Genomic DNA, 25,904 nt, shown 5'->3' with positions numbered 1-25,904 from the left:
GCGTATCCTCGCCTGCAAAGAAGGAGCACAGCGGGCCACTGCGTTTCCACACTGCTGCCATCTACCTTTCCTAAATCATGTGCTAGTTTTTCATTACATCTTTTTTTAGTATTATCTCCTCAGCTAGACAGCTTGCTTTTTTTTTTTTTTTTAAAAGACATTTATTTATTTTAAAGACAGAGTTAGGGAGAGAGAGAAAAGAGACCTTCCAACTGCTGGATCATTACCCAAATGGCCATAACGGCCTTGGCTGGGCCAGGCCGACGCCAGGAGCTAGGAGCTTCATCTGGGTCTCCCATGTGGGTCCAGGGACCAAGCACTTGGGCCATCTTCTGCTGCTTCCCCAGGCACGTTAGCAAGGAGCTGCAAAAGAAGTGGAGCGGCGGGGACGTGAGCTGGTGCCTGTATTGGTTGCAAGCACTACAGGTGGTGGCTTAATCCGTTGAGCCACAGCTCTGGCCCTGACAGCTTGCATTTTGAAAGCAGGGAATGTATCTTACGGAGCTCAGCATTTCCCCTCTTGGGAGCTTCTAGCAAACACTGGGCACTATACTGTCCTTAATTAACTGTCCCTGTGGTTTCTTTTCATTGTCTTGCTGTGTTATTTTTGTATTATAGAATGTATTAACAGACAGGCGTACTTTCTTAGTCAACAAGGAATTCATCCGCTTGCACTAGAATATCCCTCCAGAAGGCAGACCCCTGCTCTGTCTTGTTCCCTGTGGTGCTCATGCTCCTTGACAGTAGCGCATGATAGGTGCTCCTCTTTGTGTTTGTAGAACTATCAGAAGGGTTACAGTCAAGAGGAATTTTTCTAGAAGTGAGAGGGAAACACAGACTGCTTTGTAGGCTCCAGCAGGGCTGCCTAACCCCGAGGGCAGGAAGCTTCCAGAGGGACCGGAGGTCTGAGTCTGAGTCTAGAAGAAGGCAGCCTGGGAGATGAGCGCGAAGACCTGCTGCTGATCCACCCGACCTGGCGGTTCCGTCTGCTCTGTTGTGCTGAGTCATTTGCGCAGACTTCTCGCAGTGGCAGGTGGAATGGGTGGCAGCTGGCTCTAGCCCTGCACATGCGTAGTGCCGTCCTTTCCACTTTGTGTAGTCCCTCAGTGTTACAGACGTCTAGAGATAGGATGGGACAACACAAGGGCCGTGAATGTTCACTCAGTGTCTCATACAGGGGCATCTAATTCACGGTAGACATTAATGACTAATTTGAGATGCAGAGAAAGAGGCAGAAAAGAGAGCTTTGCTGTTTCATTCCCCAAGTGGCCACAACAGACGGGGCTGTGCAGAGCCGGGTATGCAATCCAGGAGGAACCTGGTTACTTGAGTCATCCACTGCTGCTTCTTAGGGTGTGTATTAGCAGGGAAGCAGCTGTGGGAAGCCAGAGTTGGGATTGTAACCCAGGTTCTTCAGTGTGGACACTGGCATCTTGATTGGGGTCTTCTTAACTGCTAGGCTGAATCCCTGCACCCACGGTTAGCCATTTCTTATTAAGTTGTTTTATGTTTGGCTTACTTGCTTGCTTTGAGAACCTTGAAGTTTTTTTCTTTTTTTAAAGCTTTATTTGAAAGAGCATCTCAGAGAGAGAGAGAGAGAGAGAGAGAGAGAGAGAGAGATCTACTATCAACTAGTTCATTTCCCCAATGTTTGTAACAGCTGGAACTGGGCCAGGCAGAAGCCAAGAGCCTAGAACTCATTCTAGATCTCCCACCAAAAGCCTAGAACCCATTCTGGATCTTCCACATGGGTGGCAGAGATTCAGGTACTTGGGTCGTCTTCTCCAGCCTCCCAGGGCGCACAGGAGCAGGCACTGCTTTGGAAGCAGAGGCCGGGACTCCTGTACGGCATGCTGGTGTCCCAGGCAGTGACTTAACCACTGTTCAGAAAGCCTGCCCTGGGAAACTCAGTTATTAACCGTGACTTACGGGTTTCACTCTCAACTTTCCTGAGTTTCTTTCTTAAACTGATTATTAAGACTTTATTATGCCAGTGCTGCTGAGAAGGTTTTTGTCCATGTTTGTGTTATGTGTGTTATTTTGGTGCTTTTAATTCTTCCTATTTGTTATTTGGTATATTTTCCCACTAATTATCATCAGTCTTCGCAGTTGGATGTGGAAGTCCTTATTTGTGAAGCCATTCATTAGTATGTTCTCTTTAGTGCTTTTTAAACTTTTGATCTATGACCATTGTTACGATGGTTGAAAAGTGGTATCTTATACTTTTTACTAATAGTATTTTAAACCTTAAATGTAAGGCATTCTTTTTAACACCACACAGCTTTATGTTTCAACTCAGAAACTGTATTAGGGTGGAATGTTGCATTTGTGTGGTTAGTGGATTGTTGCTGGTGGCTTTGCAGATGTTAGTGAGAGGATGATACTGCCGATGTCATGTCACCTGCTTATCATAAGACATCATAATCCTGGGCCCAGAGTCATGGGTGGAAACTAATATCGACTCTTTCAGAGGTTATGTGAATTCTGAGGTTTGTCCATAGTTTACAGAGATAATCCTTGACTGGAAGTTACACAGACGCCACCACAGGCACTGTTGATTAGATCAAAGAGTGTGCCAGTAGAAGTCCTAGAACAAGACTTTTTCAGAAATAGCAAAGGATTAAGGAGCTGATGGTTCTCCTGGTAGCTAGGGATCACATTGTATGGAAAGACTTATTATATAGACCCTGAAAATAATGTGACCTCTGCAGTACTTGATCATGGATATGAGGGAGAGTAAAATTAAAAATTAATGGTAGGGGCCAGCGCTCTGGCGTAGTGGGTAAAGCTGGTGCCTGCAGTGCTGACATCCCATATCGGCGCCGGTTTGATTCCCAGCTGCTCCACTTCTGATCCAGCTCTCTGCTGTGGCCTGGGAAAGCAGTGGAAGTGGCTCGAGTTCTTGGGCCCCTGCACCCAAGTGGGAGGACCCAGAGGAAACTCCTGGCTCCTGGCTTTGGATGGGTGCAGCTCTGGCCGTTGCGGCCAATTGGGGAGTGATCCAGCAGTTGGAAGACCTCTCTCTCTCTCTCTCTGCCTATCCTTCTCTCTCTGTCTAACTCTGAAATAAATAAATAAATCTTAAAAAAAAATTAATGGTAGTCAGGTTTAGTCAGATTTCAATACTCATTTTGGTATAAAAAATTCAGGCAATCCTAAGTTTGTTCTTAGAAAATCTTAACATTGTTAAAATTATCTTATTATTTATTTTAATTTATTTGAAAGCAGAGAGCAAGAGCAAAGGTGGTGTTGGGGGGTGGGGGGAGAGGTCTTTGTCTGTTGGAATACCTACAACTGGCAGGGCCAGGCCAGCCCGAAGGCAATCAGTAGGTACTCTCCCACAGGGGTGGCGGGAGCCTCAGTGCTCCAGCCATCGCTGCTGCCTCCTAGGACGTACATTAACAAGTCGGAAGTGGAGGTGGGACTGGAACCCAGGTACTTGGGTATGGGATGTTGTCATTTTAACTGCTGTACCAAATGCCTGCACCAGAGATTATCCTTCCTAACCATAGTAACAATAGTGTTTTATGTTTGCTGGTACTTTTGGATTCAAAGTGCTTTAATATGTATTATCCCATTTGATCCTCCACCTACCAGTTAGGCATGAGAATCTTCTTTCTGATGAGATAATACCCAGTGGCTTTCCCAAGGACAGCTAGTAGATGGTAGAACTGAGCTCTTTATATTTTAAATATAAAACTCTGAGGGTGGTGGTTGAACTTGTAAACTGTCTGGTTTTCTAAGTATATAAATGTGTGGTTTATAATGTGAAATCTAAAATTTTATTGAATACTAAAACCAAACAAAAAAGTTATTCATAGAACTGAAAATAGTTGGCTGGCAAGATTCAAAGGGATTTTCCTTCTTCTCTTAAAGTTACATTGTACAGGTTTTTATCTGAAACTTTTAGTTTTTTCTGAGTTGAAGCATCTGAGGGCAGATACTTTACATTCTGATTTTCCCTGACTTAACTGCCGCATTGCCAGTCGGCACTCGGAAGATTGTTTTGAATGAGTTGTGTGTTGGACTTATTGCCATGAAATGATTAATAATGTTGTTGGCATTGACTGAACTGTAAAATGAATATGACATTGGTTCATAGCAAAATTTACCGTTATAACACATGTACTTCCATGAAAAACTTTATGAGTAATACATGTTCACCAGCATAGATTTTACTCTCACACACATACACACACCCCTCAAATTTTGAAACAGTCTTAGGCCTACAGTGTGAAGAACTTTATTTCTCCAGAATCATTTGTAAATTTGTTGCAATGTGATGTTCCCTCACTCTTAACTACTTTATTATGTATTTCCTATGAAAAAGAACATTCTCCATAATCATAAAATGAAAACAGTAATCAAAATCAGGAAATTATCGAGGCATTTCTACTAGCTAATTGTCAAATCCTATTCCAGTTTTTCCAGTTGACCCAGCAGTGACCTTCGTAGAAAAATGTCCAATATGAACTTTGGGTCACGTACTGTTGTCTCTTCAGTCTCCATTCATACAGAACAGTGCTCAATCCTTTTTGACTTTTGTGACCTTGATACTCTTGAAGATTGCAGACCAGTTGTTTTGTGGAATGTGCCTCAATTTGGATTTGTCTGATGTTTCCTCATGATTAGATTCAGGTTTTGCATCTTTGGCAGGAATTTCACAGAAGAGCCAGAATATATCTTTTTCAAAGATTAGTTTTACATTTTATTTTCTGTTTCCTTAGAGCGTTTCCCAAAGTGTATTCTGCGGAACTAGCACCTACTGTGTTCTCAACACCGTGCCACCTATAGAAGGTAGGATTTGAAAAAGCTTTTGACTTACAGGAAGGGGTGGGCTTGGCAGTGAGAGTACTTCCATCATCCTAGTGCAGTGGGAACAGCCTTCGGCCAGCACTTAGAAGACCTGGGTTCTGCCTCTTAACTGCTGTGTGATCTTAGATGAGTTACTTAATCCTAGGGCAGCAGAAAGAACACTTTCCTCACAAACTTCATTTGAGGATTAAAAAGGACTATGGATTTATCGCATGGAAAATTCACAGCTTTCTGCAAATGTTAGATTTTAATTAATAGAATGTTTCTGTAATTCTGTTGTCCAGTAGGTGAGTTAGCGTAGGAGTAGTGTGGCATTATGGGAAGAGCCACAGCTCATGTTTGAATCCCAGTTGAGCACTTGGTAGTTGTGGATTTTGGACAAATTAATCTGAACCTCAAGCTCCTGATCTGTAAAATGAGGGTGACTAAACCCTTGTGTTTTATTGTGAGGATTAAATGAGTGCAATGTGAAATCCTTTGAGTGCCTAATGTGTAGTAGAGTCCCACAGATGTTTACCCTCTCATAAATAATGGAAACTGGATTTACTTGATCACACATAGCTCAAGTTGTAATTGAATGAAACAATGCAGTAGAGGGTGTCCCAGAGCCCACGTTGAAGCAGTGGTTGCAGGGCTTCCTTGCCACTGTCTTACTTGTCTCCACCCTTATATTTCTAGATTGAAAATAAAAGTGCAGATAAATAGTAAGAAGTTAATTGAACCTGAATTAAGGGTCAACCTAAACCTGGACCAGAGATTGGGGATTGATTGAAAGGAAAAGGGTAAATCTGGACAGCTTAAAAAGTAGGAGAGATAAGATGTGATTCATACAACTCTAAGAGGCAAGTGTTGTTACATAGCAAAACTTGCCTTTTTTTTTTTTTTTTTTTTTTTGCTTAAGAACTTTTTGTCTTTTAAAAATCTTTTAGAGAAGTACAGCTGAGTTTAATTCATTTTGGAGACTTTGGGAAGCAATATAAAATCAGATCAGTGCTTGGCACATGATGGTACCTGATAGTTACTTTGGTGAGTGGTGATCAGAAGGTCTCAGGTTAGTAACGGGAGTCTGCTGCTGCGAGCCTTGAGTGTAACAGTTTGTGCCTATGTTTTCTTGAATCAGTTCCCATCTTACTGATTAAATCTAAGCACATAATAATTAGAGCTAAACAGAAAATTGTAGAGCTTTCTTTTAATTTTATCATTCTAAGTTGTTGATCAAATGTATGCCCAATAATATTTAGCAGTTTGACATACTGTTACACCAGCTAACTTTGAACAGTTCAGTATAGAGTTGAGATTAATCATAATCAACTTCATTGAATAGCAGCGTTAGTCATTATTCATAGGACCAAAATTAATTTATATTATGAATCAAAATAAAATGGATGTATCATTTCTAGGTTAGAGTTAATACAGTTATAATTTACCTTACAGAAGTTACAGCTTGCTCTAAGGAAAAGATCAAGTACATTTCTTTGGATTTAAATAAAGGATTTAGCTATGTGAATCTCAGTTTTTAGAAACAATCGTGAAAACAATAATTCTGTGTTTTGCTTAGTTAAGTAAGTGAGTGAGCATTTTTGTACAGTTTAGAAAGCTTTACCTAAATTATACTGTGACTTTAAAATTATCATTTGGAAAATATTTGACGGTTGGTTCATTCTCTAGAATTCCAGCTGCCAGCCAAGCACGTCATCAGTCAGTTTCAAGAGCTTCATTAATTATTTTTTTTATTGGGAAATAGGCTAGAATATTATTTTGTAAAGTTGTATGTCATACATGCATATTTTGCTAAATGATGATAATGGACTATTTTGCTGTCATTTGGTCTACACTCTAATTTTGCAGTATCAGAGTTTTAACTATTTGAGTTGAATCTTGAGCTGTGGTTGAAACCTGTGTACCTTAATTTTAGAGTTAACTCACAATATTGTTACTAAGATTTAAAAGCTGGCATATATGTTTAATTATTTCATCATCAGTAGATACTCTAAAAATATTACAAAGCAGTTTAAAAAAGCACATTTTTATGTAGTGTAGCCATGTGATTAGATCTTTTCTAGTATAAACGCGAAATTACTCTTTATCACACTTTAACTGGAAAAGCTGAAATTTGAAAATGAGTTTTAACATTTTGTGAGTTTGAGTTCCTAATAATTCTTTTCCCAGTATTAAAATTGCTATATTTATAATGCACAGTAGGAAAATTTTCCCATTATATGTTTCTTAAAAACATCCAGTTTATATTCAGCATGAAGCTAAAATTCTGGAAATGGCACAGTTTAAAAACTGATTAAGGGGAACCCATCGGCCTGTCATACTTCCTGGTCCTTTTTAACCCATGGCTGCACATCTCCATAAAATGCTATATTTAGAAACTTGATTGCGACAGTGCTTACACAGCGGTTCTCCTTTTTCTCTTTAAAAGCCTTTGGGCAGACTTACCACTGCCTGAGTTGGTATTGGAGTGGAAGACCTAAGCTTTTTCTAGAGCGTTGACTTGTATTCAGAACAGTCCTCCGCACACACGCCTGCACACACCGTGTGCACTGTATACCACCTGGCAGCTAAGTTCCTTATCAGGCTGAAAGAATAGAAAATTACCATCAGGATGTGATCACATAGGGACTGGGGTTTAATCTGTTCATTTGGATTCAGAATTAAACTTTAAACAAACAGCTGTCTCAGAGATAGGACTGCTCATGAAGAGTTCAGAGTAAGTCTTTTAATTGAGCACCTAGCATAGTGCTATTTTCATAAAAGGTGCCCTGTAAATGTTGAATATCTGAATTGAATATAGATTTTGGAATTTCACCTCTATTTTCACAATTATGAGAGATTTTAAAAAATGAGAGTGAAACCACTGTAGGGGAGGAGAGAGGGAGGGAAAGGCTCTGTGGTTTGGTGTCTGTGCTTTCAAGTTTTATGGCCCATGGTACCTCCCTCGGGAGGATGCAGTGCATGGAGCATGCGTAAGCACATAAAATGACCAAGATTTTAGAGTATGTAATTGATCCAGAACTTTCTGTGAACTTTCTTAGTTGAGAGATCTCCTTTTGGTTTCATAGCAAGATTTTAAAAAGTTTAATCTTATTCTGCTATTAAAATTTTAGATTCTTAAAATAGCAGTCAGTTTTAAGTTTTTCAAGTTTTTCTACTGCTTATGGAAATATAGGATGGGTATTATAATTCATTTGGTTATATAGTTCATAGACCAAAAAAGATTCAGTGTGCTAAAACTCTGTTAAGTTCATCCCTATAAAATATTTCTATAAGATGCAATAAATTGTTTCAGACTTTATTTCTATGCCTAGTATTTTCCTTTTAAGATCGTTTCTTTGAGGAGAAATGTGATAATTGAATGAAAAATGTTTGGAGAGGGTTTTGTGATCCTAGAAAATATTTTTTTGTTCTTTTTTTTTCACATCTTCCAAAAGTAAACTATGCTATATGAAGTTACCACAAATAAATTGGAAAGGTATATAAATATGATATATTGTTTTTCGCTTTTTAAAAAAATATTTATTTTATTTATTTGAAAGACAGCGTTACAGAGAGAGGTAGAGACAGAGAAAGAGGTCTTCCATCTGCTGGTTCACTCCCCAAAAGGCTGCAGTGGCCAAAGCTGAGCTGATCCAAAGCCAGGAGCCAGGGGCTTCCTCTGGGTCTTCCCTGTGGGTACAGGGGCCCAAGCACTTGGGCCATCCTCCGCTGCTTTCACAGGTGCATTAGCAGGGAGCTGGGTTGGAAGTGGAGCAGCTGGGACGCGAACTGGTGCCCACATGGGATGCCGGTGTTGCAGGCCAGGGCTTTAACCCGCTGTGCCACAGCGCTTGTCCATTTTTCACTTTTTACGTTGACTGATGCCTGAATATAGCTATGGAAGGTTATTAATTATGATATATTAAGTTATGGGGTGATAGTAAATTTTACAGATTTGTGCCTGAGAAAAAATGAGATTTTTTTTCTAATTATCTGATGATTTGGGAAAACTGAAAGTATTAAGTAACTTACCCAAGGTCACACAATTAGCAAGTAGCAGAACTGGGCCAAAGTCTTGGACTCTTGACTTTGAGTTTGGTATTTTTATTATACCTTTTAATAAGAGAAAGAGTTCTTTCAAGTCTTACTGGAGTACTTCCTGGAGGACTTCCTGGAGTAAGCTCAGGCCTCACTGTTGAATGCATTTCTCCCAGGGTGCCAGTTATGCATCAGATCCTTGGGATATTGGTGATTTCATTTAGCATGTAAAAAAAGTTGGAGTAATTTGAAACCTTGATCCAAATTTGCCAAAACTGACAAGAAATTTTGAGCCAGGCAAAAGTACTGTATTATAGAAGAGAAATGATACTTGTTAATGTAAATAAGTAAATGTTACATAAAGGAAATTATCTCTTATAGAAATCATCATGTAGAATGATTATCAGGTAGTGGGATATACTGTATAGACTGGAAGGAATTGATTTTTCTTATACTCATTTAGAATTACATTTTAAAAATACATTAATTACATAGCTATGCTTATGTAAATCAGGTCAGTTAAAATTATATGTTTTAAAATTCCAGCTAGAAAGGCCAGCTTCTGTATTACCTGGTAACTAACTATAGGCTTAAATTCCTTATATTTGTAAGATATGCGATTTGTTTTTAAAGTATAAATCTTATTTGTATTCTGAAAGATGAAGTAGTATTAGCTTATGAATAAAATAGTCACATATTGCTGTAATTCTTACCTAGAAAACCTAAAACTTTCTCAACTGGTTAATGAAAGATTTCTGGATTTTTTGAGGCTAAATCATTTTGCAGTTTTGATGTGCTTCACGGAAATGTGGGGAAAGAACCTCTAAGAGTTATACTCTGACTATGGGCAGCTGCTGGGGTGGTCGCTGTTCACTTGCGTGTGATGGAGCAAAACCTCACTCCTGTGGTAGAGCCTGTTGCCCAGTTTCTGCTGCCATCTATCTGAGCTGTGTAAATGGTGTTGCTGATAAGGAGTAGTTGGGCCTTCTGCTGCTCTTGGTCTCACAGTGACCATGCCGAGCTGCTGGCTCTGACCTTGCCAGTGTGCTTAATAGGATGTTTGCCTGTGCTGTTTTCTCTGAATTTACTGTTTTCTTCTTTATAGATGATCATGGGAACAGCAATAGTAGTCATGTAAAAATCTTTTTACCGAAAAAGCTGCTTGAATGTCTGCCGAAATGTTCAAGTTTACCAAAAGAGAGGCACCGTTGGAACACTAATGAGGTAGATACATTTTTGTTTTTAAGGATATCATTTTTAAGGGCAAATATGTTAGGTTATTTTGCATAGCAGTACTTTATATTAGTTTTATATTCAAAATATTGAACTAGGAAGTTGTAAATGAGAAGAATATTTAATCTGAATTTGACAGAAACCCACATGTTTCTTGATCTTTCTCTAATGTGCTTGGCTTGTGTTGAAAAACAGAAAATGTGCTCACTGAGTTTAACTAGGGTAGCATAAGTTTTAACTGTTTTTCTTTTTTTGGTGTCTTGCGTTTGGTGGTTAACACTGCCTGCCTCTCAGTTAAACATTAGTTCTTGTGTTGTCATGAGTATAACAGATACGCAGCCCCCAGACCTCTGCAGAAGTGTGTGACGCCGTGAAGTTTCCGTGGAGTTGGGAAGGCTAGACTTAGTAGGAACAGGTTAGTTCTCTATGATGAAGATTTCCTTGGAGAGTAACTGGTTTACCTTAATGAGTGGGGTTTTAATTAAGAATGCAGGCTGTGTTATTGAGTGTACATTTGGCATCCAGTTGGAAGGTAGATTGACGATACAGGAAGAATGCACATTTGTCTTTTTGGGTAATGTTGCTTTTTTTGGTAAATTTTAATCTGGGGGGATGTTTTGATGTTAGGAGTGGATTGCCTTCTCATTTTTATTTTGCAATCTGAATATTTCAGTTTAGGGTAATAACTGTCAGTGTGGTGGTTAGGAATTGGGTATGTGTTCATTTCAGTTCAGGGTAATGTTCATTTAGTGTGGTTATGAGGGTTGGATATACTTGTATGTCCATTTGGGAATTACATTCCTTTAATTCGAATGTTTGGAGTTCCTGGTTTTGCTAAGTTGGGTTAAGTCCATTTGTGTTTGTAGTTCATCGTTTACTTCCAAGTTGGGTTAAGTGTAGTACTGGGTACTTACTGGCTCCCCAGTTTTGGTAAGCTACAGAAGAAAACGTCACCCATTCAGGCTCATTTTTGAGGTGATTTTGCATCAACTTGACACAGAAGGTTTTGTTTTGAATTGTGGGAGGTTATAAAGGTGAAAGTCTTTTTACTTATCACTGGTTACAGATTTAAATACTAGAATCTTAAAGCTTTGTTACTTGTCACAACAAGTTTTAAATTTTGATTATTTGCGAAAATTATATTTTCTCCTCAGACTGCTCTAGCTTAGACAAACATTAGCTTAGAGCTCTGTTGTTTTAACCAGCTATTTATTAACTGTTTCAAAAATGAAAACAAAATGAATTTGCTGAAAGTTATTCTTGATCATAGTTGTTACTCTGTCAACAAAGTAGTTAATTTGGAAGCCATCCAGTTGTTCATCATTAGGTTATCAATTGTTTGGAAAGTCAGTATGTTTCTTAGTATTCCCTGAATTGTAGATTTGATACTATATTATAGTACATTAGCTCCAGTTTATTTATAAATTGTAACAAAACACATAATAGGTGTGTAGTTTTTCAGTATTCTATTTTATATGAAATTGGTAGCTTATTTTAATTATGATTATGAATTATATTTGAAATGGGGAATTGGTTAATAAATCAAAATCATTGCCTTTAAAAGTCTTACAAAACTGGATGTGGAAATGCTGGAAGTTTAACTGGAGATTAGATCAGTGGCTTCAAGACTTTTTTGGACCTTCGGAGCATAGTCGTCTACTTCTGCATATTTGTTTGCCTCTAAGTGATTTACACGTTCCACTTTACTACTGTGTTAGATACATTATAGAGTACTCAGAGAAGGATTTTCCTAGAGGAGGAAATTAAAAGAAGTGAGCAGTAATTCTGTTTTCTGCAGGACCTCAGCATGTATAATACCCTTGGAGAGGGTAGGTTGATACAGTCCAGGTTAGAGCCAGGAAACATCTCTGGTGAGACGGAACATTGCAGGTGTAGAGGAGAAGAGAGGATTGCCCTGTGCCAGCCGTTGCCCAGTGTGTGTTCCTGAAGGGGGGGCAGCAGGAATTCTGGCAGCGTGGCTGATGAAGGGACAAGTCATCCCACCCTCTGGGGTTGCTGCTTCTCTCTGCAGCTTGTCAGCGCCACTTGGACAAAAGCTTTCAGTCGAGAGAAATAATTTAAAAGTTAGTCATATTTCTGTGTAAAGACCTCCACTTTTTTTCTTGTCTCTTTATTTTTGGCTTTAGGAAAAATAGGGGAATATTAAGTATGATAGCAGAAGATTTATGGTAGGAATTGTAAGTAGTGTGTTAAGGGATGATAACCTGGCTTGCAATCAAGCCATCAGTGCGGAAGCACTTGCCTCTTTCATCTGCTGGGAATGGTACTTTCCCATGTTCTTGATCTTGTCATCCTTCTTGTTGACATCAGAACTGAAGGAAACTGGGTTTGATGGGCTTGTCTCTTAATGGGACGTTGTTGGTCCTTTGTAAGGTAAAATACTGTTCAGTCAGAACCCTGTGAAATTCCTTGGCTTGCTCATAAAGTTTAGTCGTGCTGCCATGACCAGGAGCCAATTTCCTTCTAGAGTTGGGATAGATTGCTGTGTTCTGGTTGAGGACCACATGAAGTAGTTGGCTTGTATATAGAAGCTGTGTTGTGCAAAGACTGCATTTTCTTAGATCCCACTTACTGGGACAAGGGGCTCACAGTGGATGAGGTGGCGGGAATGAGAGCAGTTGAGAGTGCAGTGGAGTTGTGTTTCCAGCACTCTCTCTGGCACTGCATGATTGACAAGACTGGCAGTTGGAGCTGCCTGTGTGAAATGTCAGCTGTCATCTTTGTCTCCCATGTTACCCACTCCACCACTGTTCTCTGGTGTGTACAGTGGAATTCCTGTGTTAAATGTGGCTCCTCCATACTTGTAAGGAAATTCTCTACTCAAATCTGTGTTTCAGTGTTTGTGGTTGAGAAGATCCAGCACCTGTACTCTATGCATGTGTGAGTGTTGAGAGCGGACAAGGGAGCGGGTGCCCACTCAGAGGCTGCTCTGTACTCCCTGCATGTGTGAGTGTTGAGAGCAGACAAGGGAGCGGGCGCCCACTCAGAGGCTGCTCTGTACTCTCTGCATGTGTGAGTGTTGAGAGTGGACAAGGGAGCGGGCACCCACTCAGAGGCTGCTCTTGAGCACCTGGTCTTTGCTGGTGACTGGGTACTCGCTTTATAAAATTATTTCTGAGCCTCATAATAATATTGTAAGATGGTACTATTTCCTTGTAGAGGTGAGAGAGTTTAGATAGATAGTTGTTAAATAATAGGACACGGATAGAGGCTGAGCTTAATTTCTTCTATGTTGCTTGTTAATTCTCAGGAACTTCACTCTGTTGTTTGTTGTCTAGACTTGTAGTCAGAGATCCCATAGCTCTAAACCACATGAGCCTGCTCAGCACATCCATTCCATGATGTGACTTCGAACTTAAAAAGAGTTAATGTAGGATTAGTACTGTGGGTTCATATGCAAATATTTGAAGCTAGAAGTTCTCCAGTAGGAACACGGAGAAGATGAGAGATCTTTGTTCCTAGTTAAGCTCCTTTTAACCTTGTCTAACCCATTGGAATATGTAAATCTACTATCCTTCTTGAATGTTACTTGAAGTTACAAAATAAGTTAAATGCTATATCTAAAAACAAATCCATTTGTGATTATGGGCTCTCAGTCACAGACACTGTTCCTCAGGTTCTGAGGATGATGATGATGGTGATGATGATGACAGCAGTAATTATGGCAGCTAGCATTTATCGAACATCTATTGTCTGCTAGGAACTATTGAGTGCTGTACATGAGTAATCACATTTAGTCCTTGAGTTAATCTTGTGAGTTAGGTTATTTGATTATCTTCATATACTGGTGAGGAAACTGGAGCCCTGGAGATATCACACATTATAGGGGTAGGGAACCTCTTTTCTGCCACAGACCATGTGGGTATTTGTAGCATCATTTGTGGACCTATGAAATTATCAACTTAAAAATCAGCCATATATAGATTTACAGGATTTTGAGCCTGGGCTGCGGTTGCCTTGGCAGGGCCAGACTAAATGATTTTGCAGGCTAGAGGAGTCTTCCTCACTCATCAGTTAACGAGGCAGAAGTAGGGGACTGGGGAGTCCAGCCCATGCCATCTGACTTTGGAGCCCATATTCTCTCCTATTCTGTCCCAAAGAACCATTTCAAATAAACTTTTCCAAATTTTTTGCTGCTAATATTTAGTATTTTGTAATCCTTTTGTTTTCTAGACTTGTTTGGCTTCTTTATTCATATACATTTTCAAATATTATGGAATGGTTCTTCAAAAAAGTTCTGGAAAAATGTAATTAAAAGATAAGTTTATTTTGTTACCAAATTTTTTTGAAATCCACAAATAGTTTCATAGCACACATTTCCATGAACTATTTGAAGGACCCTTATACATAAACATGTATCTTTTATGATTTAAGAAAATTTTTAAATTTTTAAAATTTCTTAGGGAAATACTTTTGATTCTTAATAATGAATATTATATGGCTCAGGATAATAGAGAAATACATTAAAAGTAGAAATTTTATGCATGTGTGTACCTTGAGTGTTAAGCTTGATTTTTTTTTTTTTTTAAATAATTATTTACTTATTTGAAAGGCAGAGTGACAGGGAGGGTGGGGGAGGCAGAGAGGGGGAAGGAGAGGGAGAGGGAGGGATAGATAGAGATAGATACTGCTTGTTTTCATTTGTCCCCAGTGGCTGCAACAGCATGGGCTGAGACAGGCCGAAGCCAGGAGCCAGGAACTCAGTCTGGGTCCCCCTTACGAACGTCAGGGATTGAAGCACTTGAGTCGTCATCTGCTTCCCAGGCACGTTAGCTGGGAGCTGGATCAGAAGTGGAGTAACTGGAGCTGGAACCCACATGGATGTGGGATGAGGGTGTCAGAAGCACTGGCTTAACCCCGACTCCACAGTGCCCACCTTAGGCCTATTATTATCCAGGGCAGGAGAGAAAGAGTATTTTAATTACAGATCACATTGGTTAAAGAACTAGTTTGTATTTCATAATCAGTTTGGTGTTCACATCTTCATTAGCTGAACTGTTAGAAGGTTTCTGCATTTTAAGCTAATATTTTTAAGGCCCAGAGCCAGAGATAATTATGCTAATGCAACTTCTGATTCACAAATGACTACTTCATAATTATGCATATTAGTACTCTGTGTATGTTGTCCAGACTGAAATTTCTTTTGTTTAGTCATTAATTAGCTGTTTGACTTAAAATATAGCTACTGCAGTCCCCAGTCTCCAGATCTAGATTTCAGATGGCATTCTTCCAAAGTCAAACTAGTACAGTACCATGAACCTTTTATAATGGAAATGTTCTCCCTAAATATGTTCAAATCCATGTGGTGTGCTACTATTTTTGAACTATTTATGTTATTTCTTTGATTTTTCCTCTAATACAAAATTTTTCTAGAGTAAGCAAGCAAAATAGAATTTTAGTTTGTACTAATTCTTAAAGTTGCATCAATGTTTTTAGTCAGTGGTAGCTTCAGAGAACTTTTTAGTCAATGAATATTTTCATTTAATTATTTACTTTTAGTGGTAAAATTTTCATGTAGGTGTGGACCTTGAGCCCATCAGTTAAGATGCCTGTGTCCTACACTGGTGTATCTGGGCTCGATTCCTGCTCTGCCTCCTCTGACTCCAGCTTCCTGTTAATACAGACCCTGGCAGGCAACTCAGGTGTTGACTCAGCTGGTTGGATTCCTGTCGCCCATGTGGGAAACCTGTTCCCAGTTCTGGCCCAGCCATTTCCAGCTTTTGGGGAATGAACTAGCAGATGAGGGCTTTCTTTGTCTCTCTGTCTTGCAAATAAATAAATAAATAAATAAAAATTAAAAGAGTCTGTGCAGGGAACAGTATTGATACAGATGGTTACATTCTAAGCCATGCTTAAGAGCCTGAAGAAAAAAACTCCTATATACAGTGTGTTTTTTATAGGAGAGAATTACCCTTTTAAGTCTTGAATACTTTTTCTCCTCAACTATATATATTTTGAATTATTACATTTCATTTATTTTTTTAAAGCAATAAGCCAGGTTGTCTTTTTAAAAATTTCTGTGTAGGCATACATTCTTGTGTGTTGTTTTTTGTATTTCTAATTTTTTTCTTTGTATGACTGTATTAAGTTATAGATTCAGGGCTGTGGTTTCTTTTCAGATTTTTATTTTAACTTAGAGACAGGAATCTCTGATATGTTGGTTCACATCCTGAATAATTGCAACACCAAGCCAAACCAGTAGCCAGGATTTCAGTCCAGGTCTTCTGTGTGTGTGGGAGGGGCTCAGCTGGGAGTTGGAATTGGGAGTTGAACTGGCACTTGAATCCATGCACCCTGGTAAGGATGTGGGCATCTCAAAAACATTTTAACCCCTGTGCCCAACACCTGCCCCCTAGGGCTGCAGTTGTATAATGACTGGTTTGCTGGTGTATTTGTTTCTCTCTCTCTTAAGGATTTAGTTTTTGAAAGCAGAGGTACTGAGGGAGAGGGAGACCTTCCATCTGCTTCCATCTCCCCAAGCCCTTGGGCCGTGCTGCTTTCCCAGATGTTGACCAGGAACTGAATTGGAAGCAGTGGGGACTTGAACTGATGCTTACATGGGATGCTCAGCATCACAGGCACGTGACTTAACCCGCTGCCACAGCGCTGGCGTCTGTATGTTATCTCTTTGAAATACAGACCCACATGTTTGGGGATTATTGAAGACACTTCTGTCCTCCTACCTGAGAGGGAAGCTGAAAAGCACCAATACTCTAACAATGAAGATGGGTGAGAGATTTCAGTTTTGATGACTTGGGAAGTTAGTCCAGAGGTGGGGCTTTGTTATGTTTAGTTTTTGGCTGTGCTAATGGTTTGAACCATCCCAGAGTACTCTGAGTCTAAGTAGGTCTTTTTTGGTTAAATTGCAGCTGGAAAGAATACAAATATGAGCAGCAGTGCAGAAAGCTGAACTTTAAGAGGATGCATGGTAGCCTCCGCAGTAGCGGAAGTAGACACTGAGATGCGGGGACAGAAAGTCACCCAGGGTGGGTGAGGGAAGCCAGGAGAGGAGAGGAAATGGGGGCAGGTTTGGCTCTGAGCAGCAGTAAGGAAGGCAGAGCTCACCTGTGGAGAATAGAGCAGTGTTTGTAAAATTTAAATAGCATATTAAAGAAAAATTTTTTTAAGGAATGACATTACTGTGGGCTTACCTCATTTTTTGACCTGAACTGTTTTTGTTAAAATATTCAGTATGTAGTACATAGAATAACTGGCTCATGGTCATAGTTTAGGAAATATTTGTTGAATGAGTGAAATCTGAGAAACACAAATATCTCAGTATGAGTTTCTTAATTCTTGGAGTTCTTATGCAAATACAAAACATATAGATATATATATGTATGTTTATATGTGTATGTTAGTGGAGATGAGTCGGATAGGTTCTTGTCTTCATGCAAGAAAGAATTCAGATGTGAGACAGAGAGGAGTGTGGGCGGCAAGATTGAGGGTCCTGGTCCTGTTCCTCCTCCTCCTCCTCCTCCTGTGGGAATTGGGGGAATTCCCCCCAAGGTTTCCCTGCTCAGCACTGTCAGAGTGGGCAGCCCACCTGGTGCCAGGCAGGGAAGCTTCCCTTAGAGAGCCTTCCTGGGAGAAGGCTGTAAAGGTTTCTTGCTGAAAGGTAGCAGGTAGGTAACCATTTGGTGCTGAGGAGCCTGGATTCCCCTGGGGAGCTTTGCCTGGGGGGAAGGCTGAGGCCCGTGTACCCTTACGGGGGTCTGGGCAGGACTTTTTAGTGTTAAATCCTTGGCTGCTTCCAAGGTCTGCAGGTGCTTTGTTTTTCTCAGGCTTCTCTAGCTCCTGATGCATGTGTGTGTGTATAAAACAGGTAAAGAAACTATAAAGCTGATAAAATTTATATTAGCAGCATTTGTTCAATGCAGTAGGTAGTGTTTTGCCAACACTAAATTGTCTCTTGCAACACGAATATTGCACTCAGTGTTCTCAGGCAGGTTCTTTTGAATTTGGCATGGGATACTATCTTGTGCCCTGCAGTTCTATCCCTTTCCCCATTGAGAAACTATTTTTTGCACAGCAAGCATTTCTATGTCCTTCGCACAAAAAAATCACTTAGTCTTAAGTTCACATCTTTCTCATTAGCCCGAGAGCAATTTAAATGACACTACTGGGTACTAAGGCAGATGTAATCACAGATTTCAAACTTGAGCAGTGAATTTGTGTGCTGAGATATATTTTTTACAGGCATTACTTTTTCAGATTATGTTTTAAATGAAGATGTGAAATTAAAAATTTCTTAAAAACCCGTGGACTCATGATAGTAATTCCACAGAACCTAAAGTGAGGACCACTGCTATCCAGGGAAGAATACAGAGCTTGCATTGGAAACAGGTTCTAGTCTTGCCGTTTAAATGTTGGGTAAGAAACCTACCTGCTCTGCCTCTCAGGTTAGTGGTGCTTAGTGATCTTTGAAGATTATGGTTTATTTTTATTTTTATTTTTATTTATTTATTTTTTTGGACAGGCAGAGTGGACAGTGAGAGAGAGAGACAGAGAGAAAGGTCTTCCTTTTCCGTTGATTCACCCTCCAATGGCCGCCGCGGCTAGCTCGCTGCAGCCGGTGCACCGTGCTGATCCGATGGCAGGAGCCAGGTGCTTCTTCTGGTCTCCCATGGGGTGCAGGGCCCAAGCACTTGGGCCATCCTCCACTGCACTCCCGGGCCACAGCAGAGAGCTGGCCTGGAAGAGGGGCAACCAGGACAGAATCCAGCACCCTGACCGGGACTAGAACCCGGTGTGCCGGCGCTGCAAGGCGGAGGATTAGCCTAGTGAGCCGCAGATTATGTTTTTAAAGATTGTTGTTGCTTTTGGAGTTGTGCGGGGGGAGTTTGAAACCTTCCTAGGAGGATTGGGTTCAGCTTGGAAGTTTATTTAATTAAAAAAAATTTATTTTACTGTTAATCATTCTTTTATTTATTTATTTTTAAAGATTTATTTATTTATTTGAAAAGCAGAGATACAGAGAGAGGAGAGAGATCTTCCATCTGCTGGCTCACTCCCCAAATGGTCACAATGACTGGGTTAGGCCGGCTGAAGCCAGGAGCCAGGAGTTTCTTTGGGGTCTCCCACTTTGGTGCAAAGGCCCAAGTACTTGGGCCATCTTCTGCTGCTTTCCCAGGTATGTTAGCAGGGAGCAGTTGTGACTCGAACCAGCTCCTTTGTGGGATGCCAGCACTGCAGGCGAGGGCTTAACCCTCTACGCCATAGCGCTAGCTCCTATGTATTTCATTTTTAAAGTATATAATTCATTGATTTTTTTTTATTATAGTCAGAGTTGTGCAGCCTCACCACTGCCTAAATTCTGAACAGTTTTCATCATCCCTCAGCCTTCTGGACTGGGTGAGGTCAGCAGTGTCTTTGCAGGGCACTTGAAGCTGTTTGATATCTCCTCCAGGTTTCTGTGCCTGTCTGGTACAGGAGTTGTAGTTTGGACAGATTGTCCTTGTGTGTAGGTCATTAACTGTGCTTAAACTTCATGCAATTGCATTTACAAAATGTTAAGGTGCAGAAATGATCCATTTTGAGTCCTTGGTTTTTTAAGCTGAATGGAGTGTGCTTGAGTAGTTTTCAGTTGCAGTTCTGTGTGCTGTGCCTGTGATGTACTGATGGGTTGCGGCGAGGATAGAATGCCCCTTGTTTTCAGTAATGGTGGGAAACTCTGGGTGGTGGTGACTCCCCTCAGGGAGCTGAGCCACAGTAGGAGGTAGACTAAAATGGGAAAGGGAAGACTACTTGGAGAGGTTGGTGTTCCTGAACTCACTGGGCTTCAGGTTTGAGCTGCAGACAGACTCCTGCCCAGATGGCTTGGGCCCATTTCAGTTTCTGCTCCAGTGAGTCTTGGGTGGGTGGCCCGAGGATGTGTATTGCTAGCAGGTGCCCCTGTGAGGAATCTAAGTGTATTCTAGTTAACCTCGCTGGACTTTAGCTTCAGCTTTGTATCTCCATTCCACTTGGGTATATTTTGGTCTACTTTGGTTTTATGAGATACTGTTGAGCTTTGTAGAGTTTATTTTTCATGTGTTTAGCTAATAAGTACTTAAAAGTAGTAGAATGAAAAATCTTTTTCTTTTTTGGTGTTTTAAGTGTGTGTCAATGTCTTGGTCTATAGGAAGCTCATTTTTCAGTATATTTTGGCAGCAGTGGGAGTGTGTGGAGGAATTTTTTTAAAGATTTTATTTATTTATTTGAGAGATGGATTTATAGACAAAGGGAGAGGCAGAGAGAAAGGTCTTCCATCCACTGGTTCACTCTCCCAACTGGCCGCAGCAGCTGGAGCTGAGCCAATCCGAAGCCAGGAGCTTCTTCCAGGTCTCCCATGGGGTGCAGGGGCCCAAGTGCTTGGGCCATCTTCTACTGCTTTCCCAGGCCATAGCAGAGAGCTGAATCAGAAGTGGAGCAGCCGGGACTAGAACTGGTGCCCATATGGGATGCTGGTGCCACAGGAGGAGGATTAACCCATTGTGCCACAGCGCCAGCTCCATAGAAGAATATTTTAAAAAAATTTACTTCACACACACACACACAAACACACACACAGAATGAGAATGCTTCTCCATTGTTCACTCCCAAATGTCTGCAGTGGTTGGGGCTGGGCTGGGCCAAGGCTAGGAGCTGGTAACTCAGTCCATGTGGGTGACAGGAATCCAGTCATTTGTGCCATCACCGGCCCAGGGGCTGTGCCAGGCAAGGAACCTCGTACACTGCAGTGTGGGACTTGGCCATCTTAATCAGTGTCTTCATTGCTAGGCCAAATGCCTGTGTCCCCATTCTCATTTCTTCAGTGTTTTTTAAAGAGCTGGCAGGAAGGATAGTCCCGCTACCCTTTTCTTTGCCTTTTCCATTTGACCCAAGGAGCTGAAAACAGAGGAATCCTAAGATGAATCTCTCTCTCTCTCTCTCTTTTTTTTTTTTTTTTTTTTTAAGATTTATTTATTGAAAGAGGTACACACAGAGAGAAGGAGAGGCAGAGAGAGGTCTCCCATCCGCTGGTTCACCTCCCAGTAGGCTGCAGTGGCTGGAGCTGTGCCAATCTGCAGCCAGGAGCCAGGAGCTTCTTCCATGTCTCCCACACTGGTGCAGGGGCCAAAGCACTTGGGCCATTTTCCACTGCTTCCCAGGCCATTAGCAGAGAGCTGGTTTAGAAGTGGAGCAGCTGGGACACGAACTGGTGCCCATATGGGATGCCGGTGCCGCAGGCGGAAGCTTAGCTTACTGTGCTGCAGCGCGGGCCCCATCCTGACACATCTTTAAGCTGTTGTAGTGACAGACCCCACTTTCCTGGTGTCAGAAGACAATTTTTAATGTGTATGTTAAAATTTTATTTTTGTACTGTTGAACAAAATTTAGACATCTTAACACTGTTTTAAGAATCATTTTCATTAAATGCTTTAATTATTATTTATCAATTTTTTAATATTTAAACACTTTTCCAGTAAGTTTTAAACATTCATTCCTCAAGCAATTTAGATACCCTGCTGCATGGTGATTATATGTTTTTTATCTTATAAATGAAGATAGTGAGACATAAGTATATTGGAATTAGCATTTGTCATCATCTAATCTACCATATAATTATGTCTTTTTACTGAGCATTGGACTGTTGGACTGTAAGTTCTAGGTGGGCAAAGATCGTTGTTTTTGTTTCCTGATGGCTCCAAGGAGTTTAGAATAACACATGTTGTGTAGTGGGGGCTCAGGGATCAATCATTGAATGAATCAAGGAAGACTTTGTCAACAAACACTGTTTAGCCTCCTCCTCAGGTGTATTTAGTCGGTGCTCTATCAGGGTTCTTGGTTGGACATAAGGGAAGGAAAGTGGAGTTGAAGAATGATGCTTTGTTTGTTGCCTCAGTGCCTGTGTGATGCTTGTGCCGGTCATTGAGACAGGGAAGATTGGGGAAAGAGAGGGTGAGAGGAGGGAGTGAGGGTGTTGTCTGCTAGACGTGGAAGCAGTGGTGTCCAGTAGGCGACAGTCCAGAAGTCTGCAGAGGGGTCCTGTCTGGAGACAGTAGTTAGAGAGCTGTCAGTGTGTATGCATGTAGGGCCACAGACTAGGTGCTGAAGATGGAGGAGGGGAGGCCACTCCCTGCACAGAGCAAGAGGAGCCAGCGCCGGAGGCTGCAGGGACAGCAGTGTGAAGTGGAAGCTGGGAGAATGTTCTCTCTGTTTGCTGCTGTAACAAGTGATCACAGCTTAGTGCCTTTAAACTGCACAAGTTTATTGTCTGAGATTATGTGGGTCAGACGCCTCACTTGGCAAAGATCAAACTTCGGGCAACGCTGCCTGTCTTTGTGGAGGCTCTGGAGGAGAATCTGCTTCCCTGCCCGACCTGCCTTCTTCTTCTTTTTTTTTTTTTGACAGGCAGAGTGGACAGTGAGAGAGAGACAGAGAGAAAGGTCTTCCTTTGCCATTGGTTCACCCTGCAATGGCTGCCGCGGCCGGCGCGCTGCGGCTGGTGCACCGCGCTGATCCAATGGCAGGAGCCAGGTGCTTCTCCTGGTCTCCCATGGGGTGCAGGGCCCAAGCACTTGGGCCATCCTCCACTGCCTTCCCGGGCCACAGCAGAGAGCTGGCCTGGAAGAGGGGCAACCGGGACAGAATCCGGCGCCCCGACCGGGACTAGAACCCGGTGTGCCGGCGCTGCAAGGCGGAGGATTAGCCTAGTGAGCCGCGGCGCCGGCCCCGACCTGCCTTCTTTACACAGGCTTTGTGCATCCTGGGGCACATGGCGCCGTCCTCTTGAGAGCCAGCGCTGTCCTCTCTGACCCTCTTCCATCACTGCCTCTCCTCCTCTGACTCACTGCTCCTGCCTCCCTCGTCTACTGCTAGTTAAGGACCTTTTTGATTACATTTTGTCTGCCTGGGTAATCCAGGAAAATCTCCTTATTTTAAGGTCAGCTGTTTAAGAAGCTAACTCTTACTTCTCTTTGCTGTGCAACCTGATACAATTGCAGGTTCTGGAGATTGGGATTTGAATATCTTTGGGGGGAGGGCACTGTTGTTCCTGTCACAGATGGTATAGCCAAAGGTTACTGGGAAGTTGAGTAAAGTGAGGATGGGATTGGGTCTGTGGTGGCTCTGAACCACCTCGACAAGCAGTTCCAGAAGTGTTGGCACAGAGGCCACAGAGGTGAGGATGTGGAGAATGCAAGTGAGCTCACTTGTGCCATGCAGAGCTCTGGTCTTTTCCTTTCCTGTTTTGACCTGGGACTACTTCACTGCATTTCTGCTCTTCTCCCTGCTCCTTGTTAACATTGTAGTCGTGCCTCAGTTTCTCACCTTCATTACAGTTTAATATCATTTATTCACTCATTGTTGAACACTAGACTCTGGGGAGCACAGTGGCAAAGCAAACAAGGATCTCTTTCCTATGGGACTTGTGTTCTAGTGGGACCTGTCTCACAGGTAGTAATAGATCATCCAGGGCTGCCGTCTCCCACTAGACGAGGCCTTGACCTTATGTGGCCTGCTCTTTCTCTGGGGATCTTGGACAGTCTTAGGAGCTTGCTGTTGGACCCCTGTTGACACGTTGTATTCCTGCTGAAGTTGACCTGCACTGACTCGTTGGCATGGCTCCTCCTCTCTCCTCACTTATACTAGCTAACTGCTTACTGATTGCTCATCTGCTTCCTTAGAGAACTCTGAACCTCAATCTGCAGGAGTCCCTCTTTTCATTATTTCTGTTTGTACCTGGTTTAAATTTCAGAGTTATAACCACTCTCTTACATGTGTCCTTGACTTTCCTGCTCCCTCCTCTCCTGTCACAGTCACTGGCCCGGTCCCAGTTGCAGAGGGACCTCATCTCCTGACCCTTTATGACTGTACCCAGGCAGTTGTCAGTGCAGAAAAACCGGGCAGCAGAGCAGACTACTGTCTTGGAGAAATCTTAGTCATCTGCTTCAAGTGGACAGGTACCACCAGCAACTAAACCTGTCTGCCTCTCCACTGCCTCCTTCAGGCTTCACCAGCCTCTACCACATCTGCTTGGGGCTGAAGGGCCTGCTTGACATTTAGGAAGTAGAAGACAGTGAGAGCTGCAGGTCCTCCCCTTGTCGAAGGCTAGTCGGCTTCCTTGAGCTCTGGATCCCAACCTGCTCTCCTCTCCAGGCCTTGAGGCCAGCAGTCAGCTCGTTTTCTCCTACATCAGTGACCCCTCCGTCTCTACCGCATGATTCAGATCATTGCTGAAGTCCTCTGGTTAGACCAGTTATCCCTCGCTGCCCATCGTACCTCTCATCTATAGCTGCATTAGAAACAGCGTGAACACTTCCCCCAGAGTGCATTCAGCAGAGTTGCCTCTTCCTCCCTCAGAATAATGTCCTCTTCTGGGTTCCTTCACCCACCCTGGGGCTACAACCTCCCAGTCCCCTTGGTCCTCTTCCTCCTCCTTTTTTTTTTTTTTGACAGGCAGAGTTAGAGAGCGACACAGAGGGAAAGGTCTTCCTTCCATTGGTTCACCCCCCAAATGGCCGCTATGGCCAGCGTGCTGCACCGATCCAAAGCCAGGAGCCAGGTGCTTCCTTGTGGTCTCCCATGCGGGTGCAGGGCCCAAGCACTTGGGCCATCCTCCACTGCCCTCCTGGGCCACAGCAGAGAGCTGGACTGGAAGAGGAGCAACAGGGACAGAATCCGGCACCCCAACCGGGACTAGAACCCGGGGTGCCGACACTGCAGGTGGAGGATTAGCCTAGTGAGCCGTGGCGCCGGCCGGTCCTCCTTCTTAATCTGTCCTTTCCAGGGTGAGGTCCCTTGGGTATGTCTACCCCACTACCACATGACCCTCTAAATAATTTCATCTCCTGACATGGCTGGAAGTACCACATACATTTCCCACTTTTCTTCAGATGTTGACTTTAGATGCCATGGGGGCCCCAGTGTGGCACAGAAGGCCTGGCACCAGGTCTCCTTGGGCCTTTCTCTGCCCCCTCTGGCTCAGGGTTTCTTGATGCATGGACCCTTTTGCAGTCCAGTCCTTCTCAGAATCATATCTTAAACCAACTATTGAAATGCAGTTATCAAGATATTAATAAAACGGATTTGTGATCTGATAACACACACATATATGCAGCGGTGGATTGCTAACTCCCATAAACACATAGTGATAAACACTAAACAAAATGTGATTTAAAAGTCAGAGGTAGTCAGAAGTTTATTGCCTATATTTTCAGTTAAATAAAATCCTGTATTGTAGTTGAAAGTGGATATGAGGATGCCGTCCTTTTCTTACCCAAGTTCATGGACCCCTGCTCTGTCTGCCCCATTTACTTCTAGGTCCTTCCGTTGCCCACGGTTACCACCTCTCACGGTGGTCTCCTGTGTCATTATGGGAGCCTCCTCTAGTGCTGGACCTCTTCCACCTCTCTCTACTGTATCTCGCTGCTCTGTGAGCGTGGGGTGCAGGTGTGGCGTGGCTTGGAGGCTGTAGTGAAGGTGTAGGCCAGAGCTGGGTTCTCATCTGAAGACGTTACTGGGAAAGGGCCTCTTACTGCCTCACGTGGATGGTGGCCTCATGAGTGGACTGTTGGGCTGAAGGCCTTAGTTTCTTTCCATCCCTGGATCATTTCTCAAGTGACCACAGTAGCTGGGGCTGGGTCATGTGAAGTCAGTGGTCTAGGACTCCATTTGGGTCTCCCATGTGGGTAACAGGGACCCAGGTACTTGGGCCCTTCCACTGCTTTCCAGGCATGTTAATAGGGAGTTGGATTGGAAGTCGAGCATCTGGGACTTGAACTTGTGCTTGTATGGGATGCGGAATGGCAGATGGCAGCTTAACCTGCTGTACCACCATGCTGACTGCTAAA

At 42.4% G+C, this 25,904-nt stretch overlaps 1 protein-coding gene across 18 annotated transcripts in view; it reads left to right on the top strand.

Moving 5' to 3' along the window:
- Window positions 1–25,904, top strand: part of CAMTA1 (calmodulin binding transcription activator 1) — an 843,852-nt gene that overhangs the window by 29,569 nt on the left and 788,379 nt on the right. For 17 of the 18 annotated variants that reach the window (XM_070079358.2, XM_070079345.2, XM_070079359.2 and 14 more), the window contains exons 2-3: window positions 4,728–4,797; window positions 9,941–10,059. In XM_070079358.2, coding sequence (XP_069935459.2) covers window positions 4,728–4,797; window positions 9,941–10,059 — 189 coding nt within the window. The remainder of the gene's footprint in view (window positions 1–4,727; window positions 4,798–9,940; window positions 10,060–25,904) is intronic. The other variant, XM_070079354.2, reaches the window with a different exon arrangement.

Source organism: Oryctolagus cuniculus, chromosome 7 (genome assembly GCF_051225735.1).
Source record: "Oryctolagus cuniculus isolate XC-2025 breed Fujian yellow rabbit chromosome 7, ASM5122573v1, whole genome shotgun sequence".
Taxonomy (NCBI): Eukaryota; Metazoa; Chordata; class Mammalia; order Lagomorpha; family Leporidae; genus Oryctolagus; species Oryctolagus cuniculus.
The sequence above is the reverse complement of the archived record's forward strand: the minus strand, read 5'-3'. Positions and strand labels throughout refer to the sequence as shown.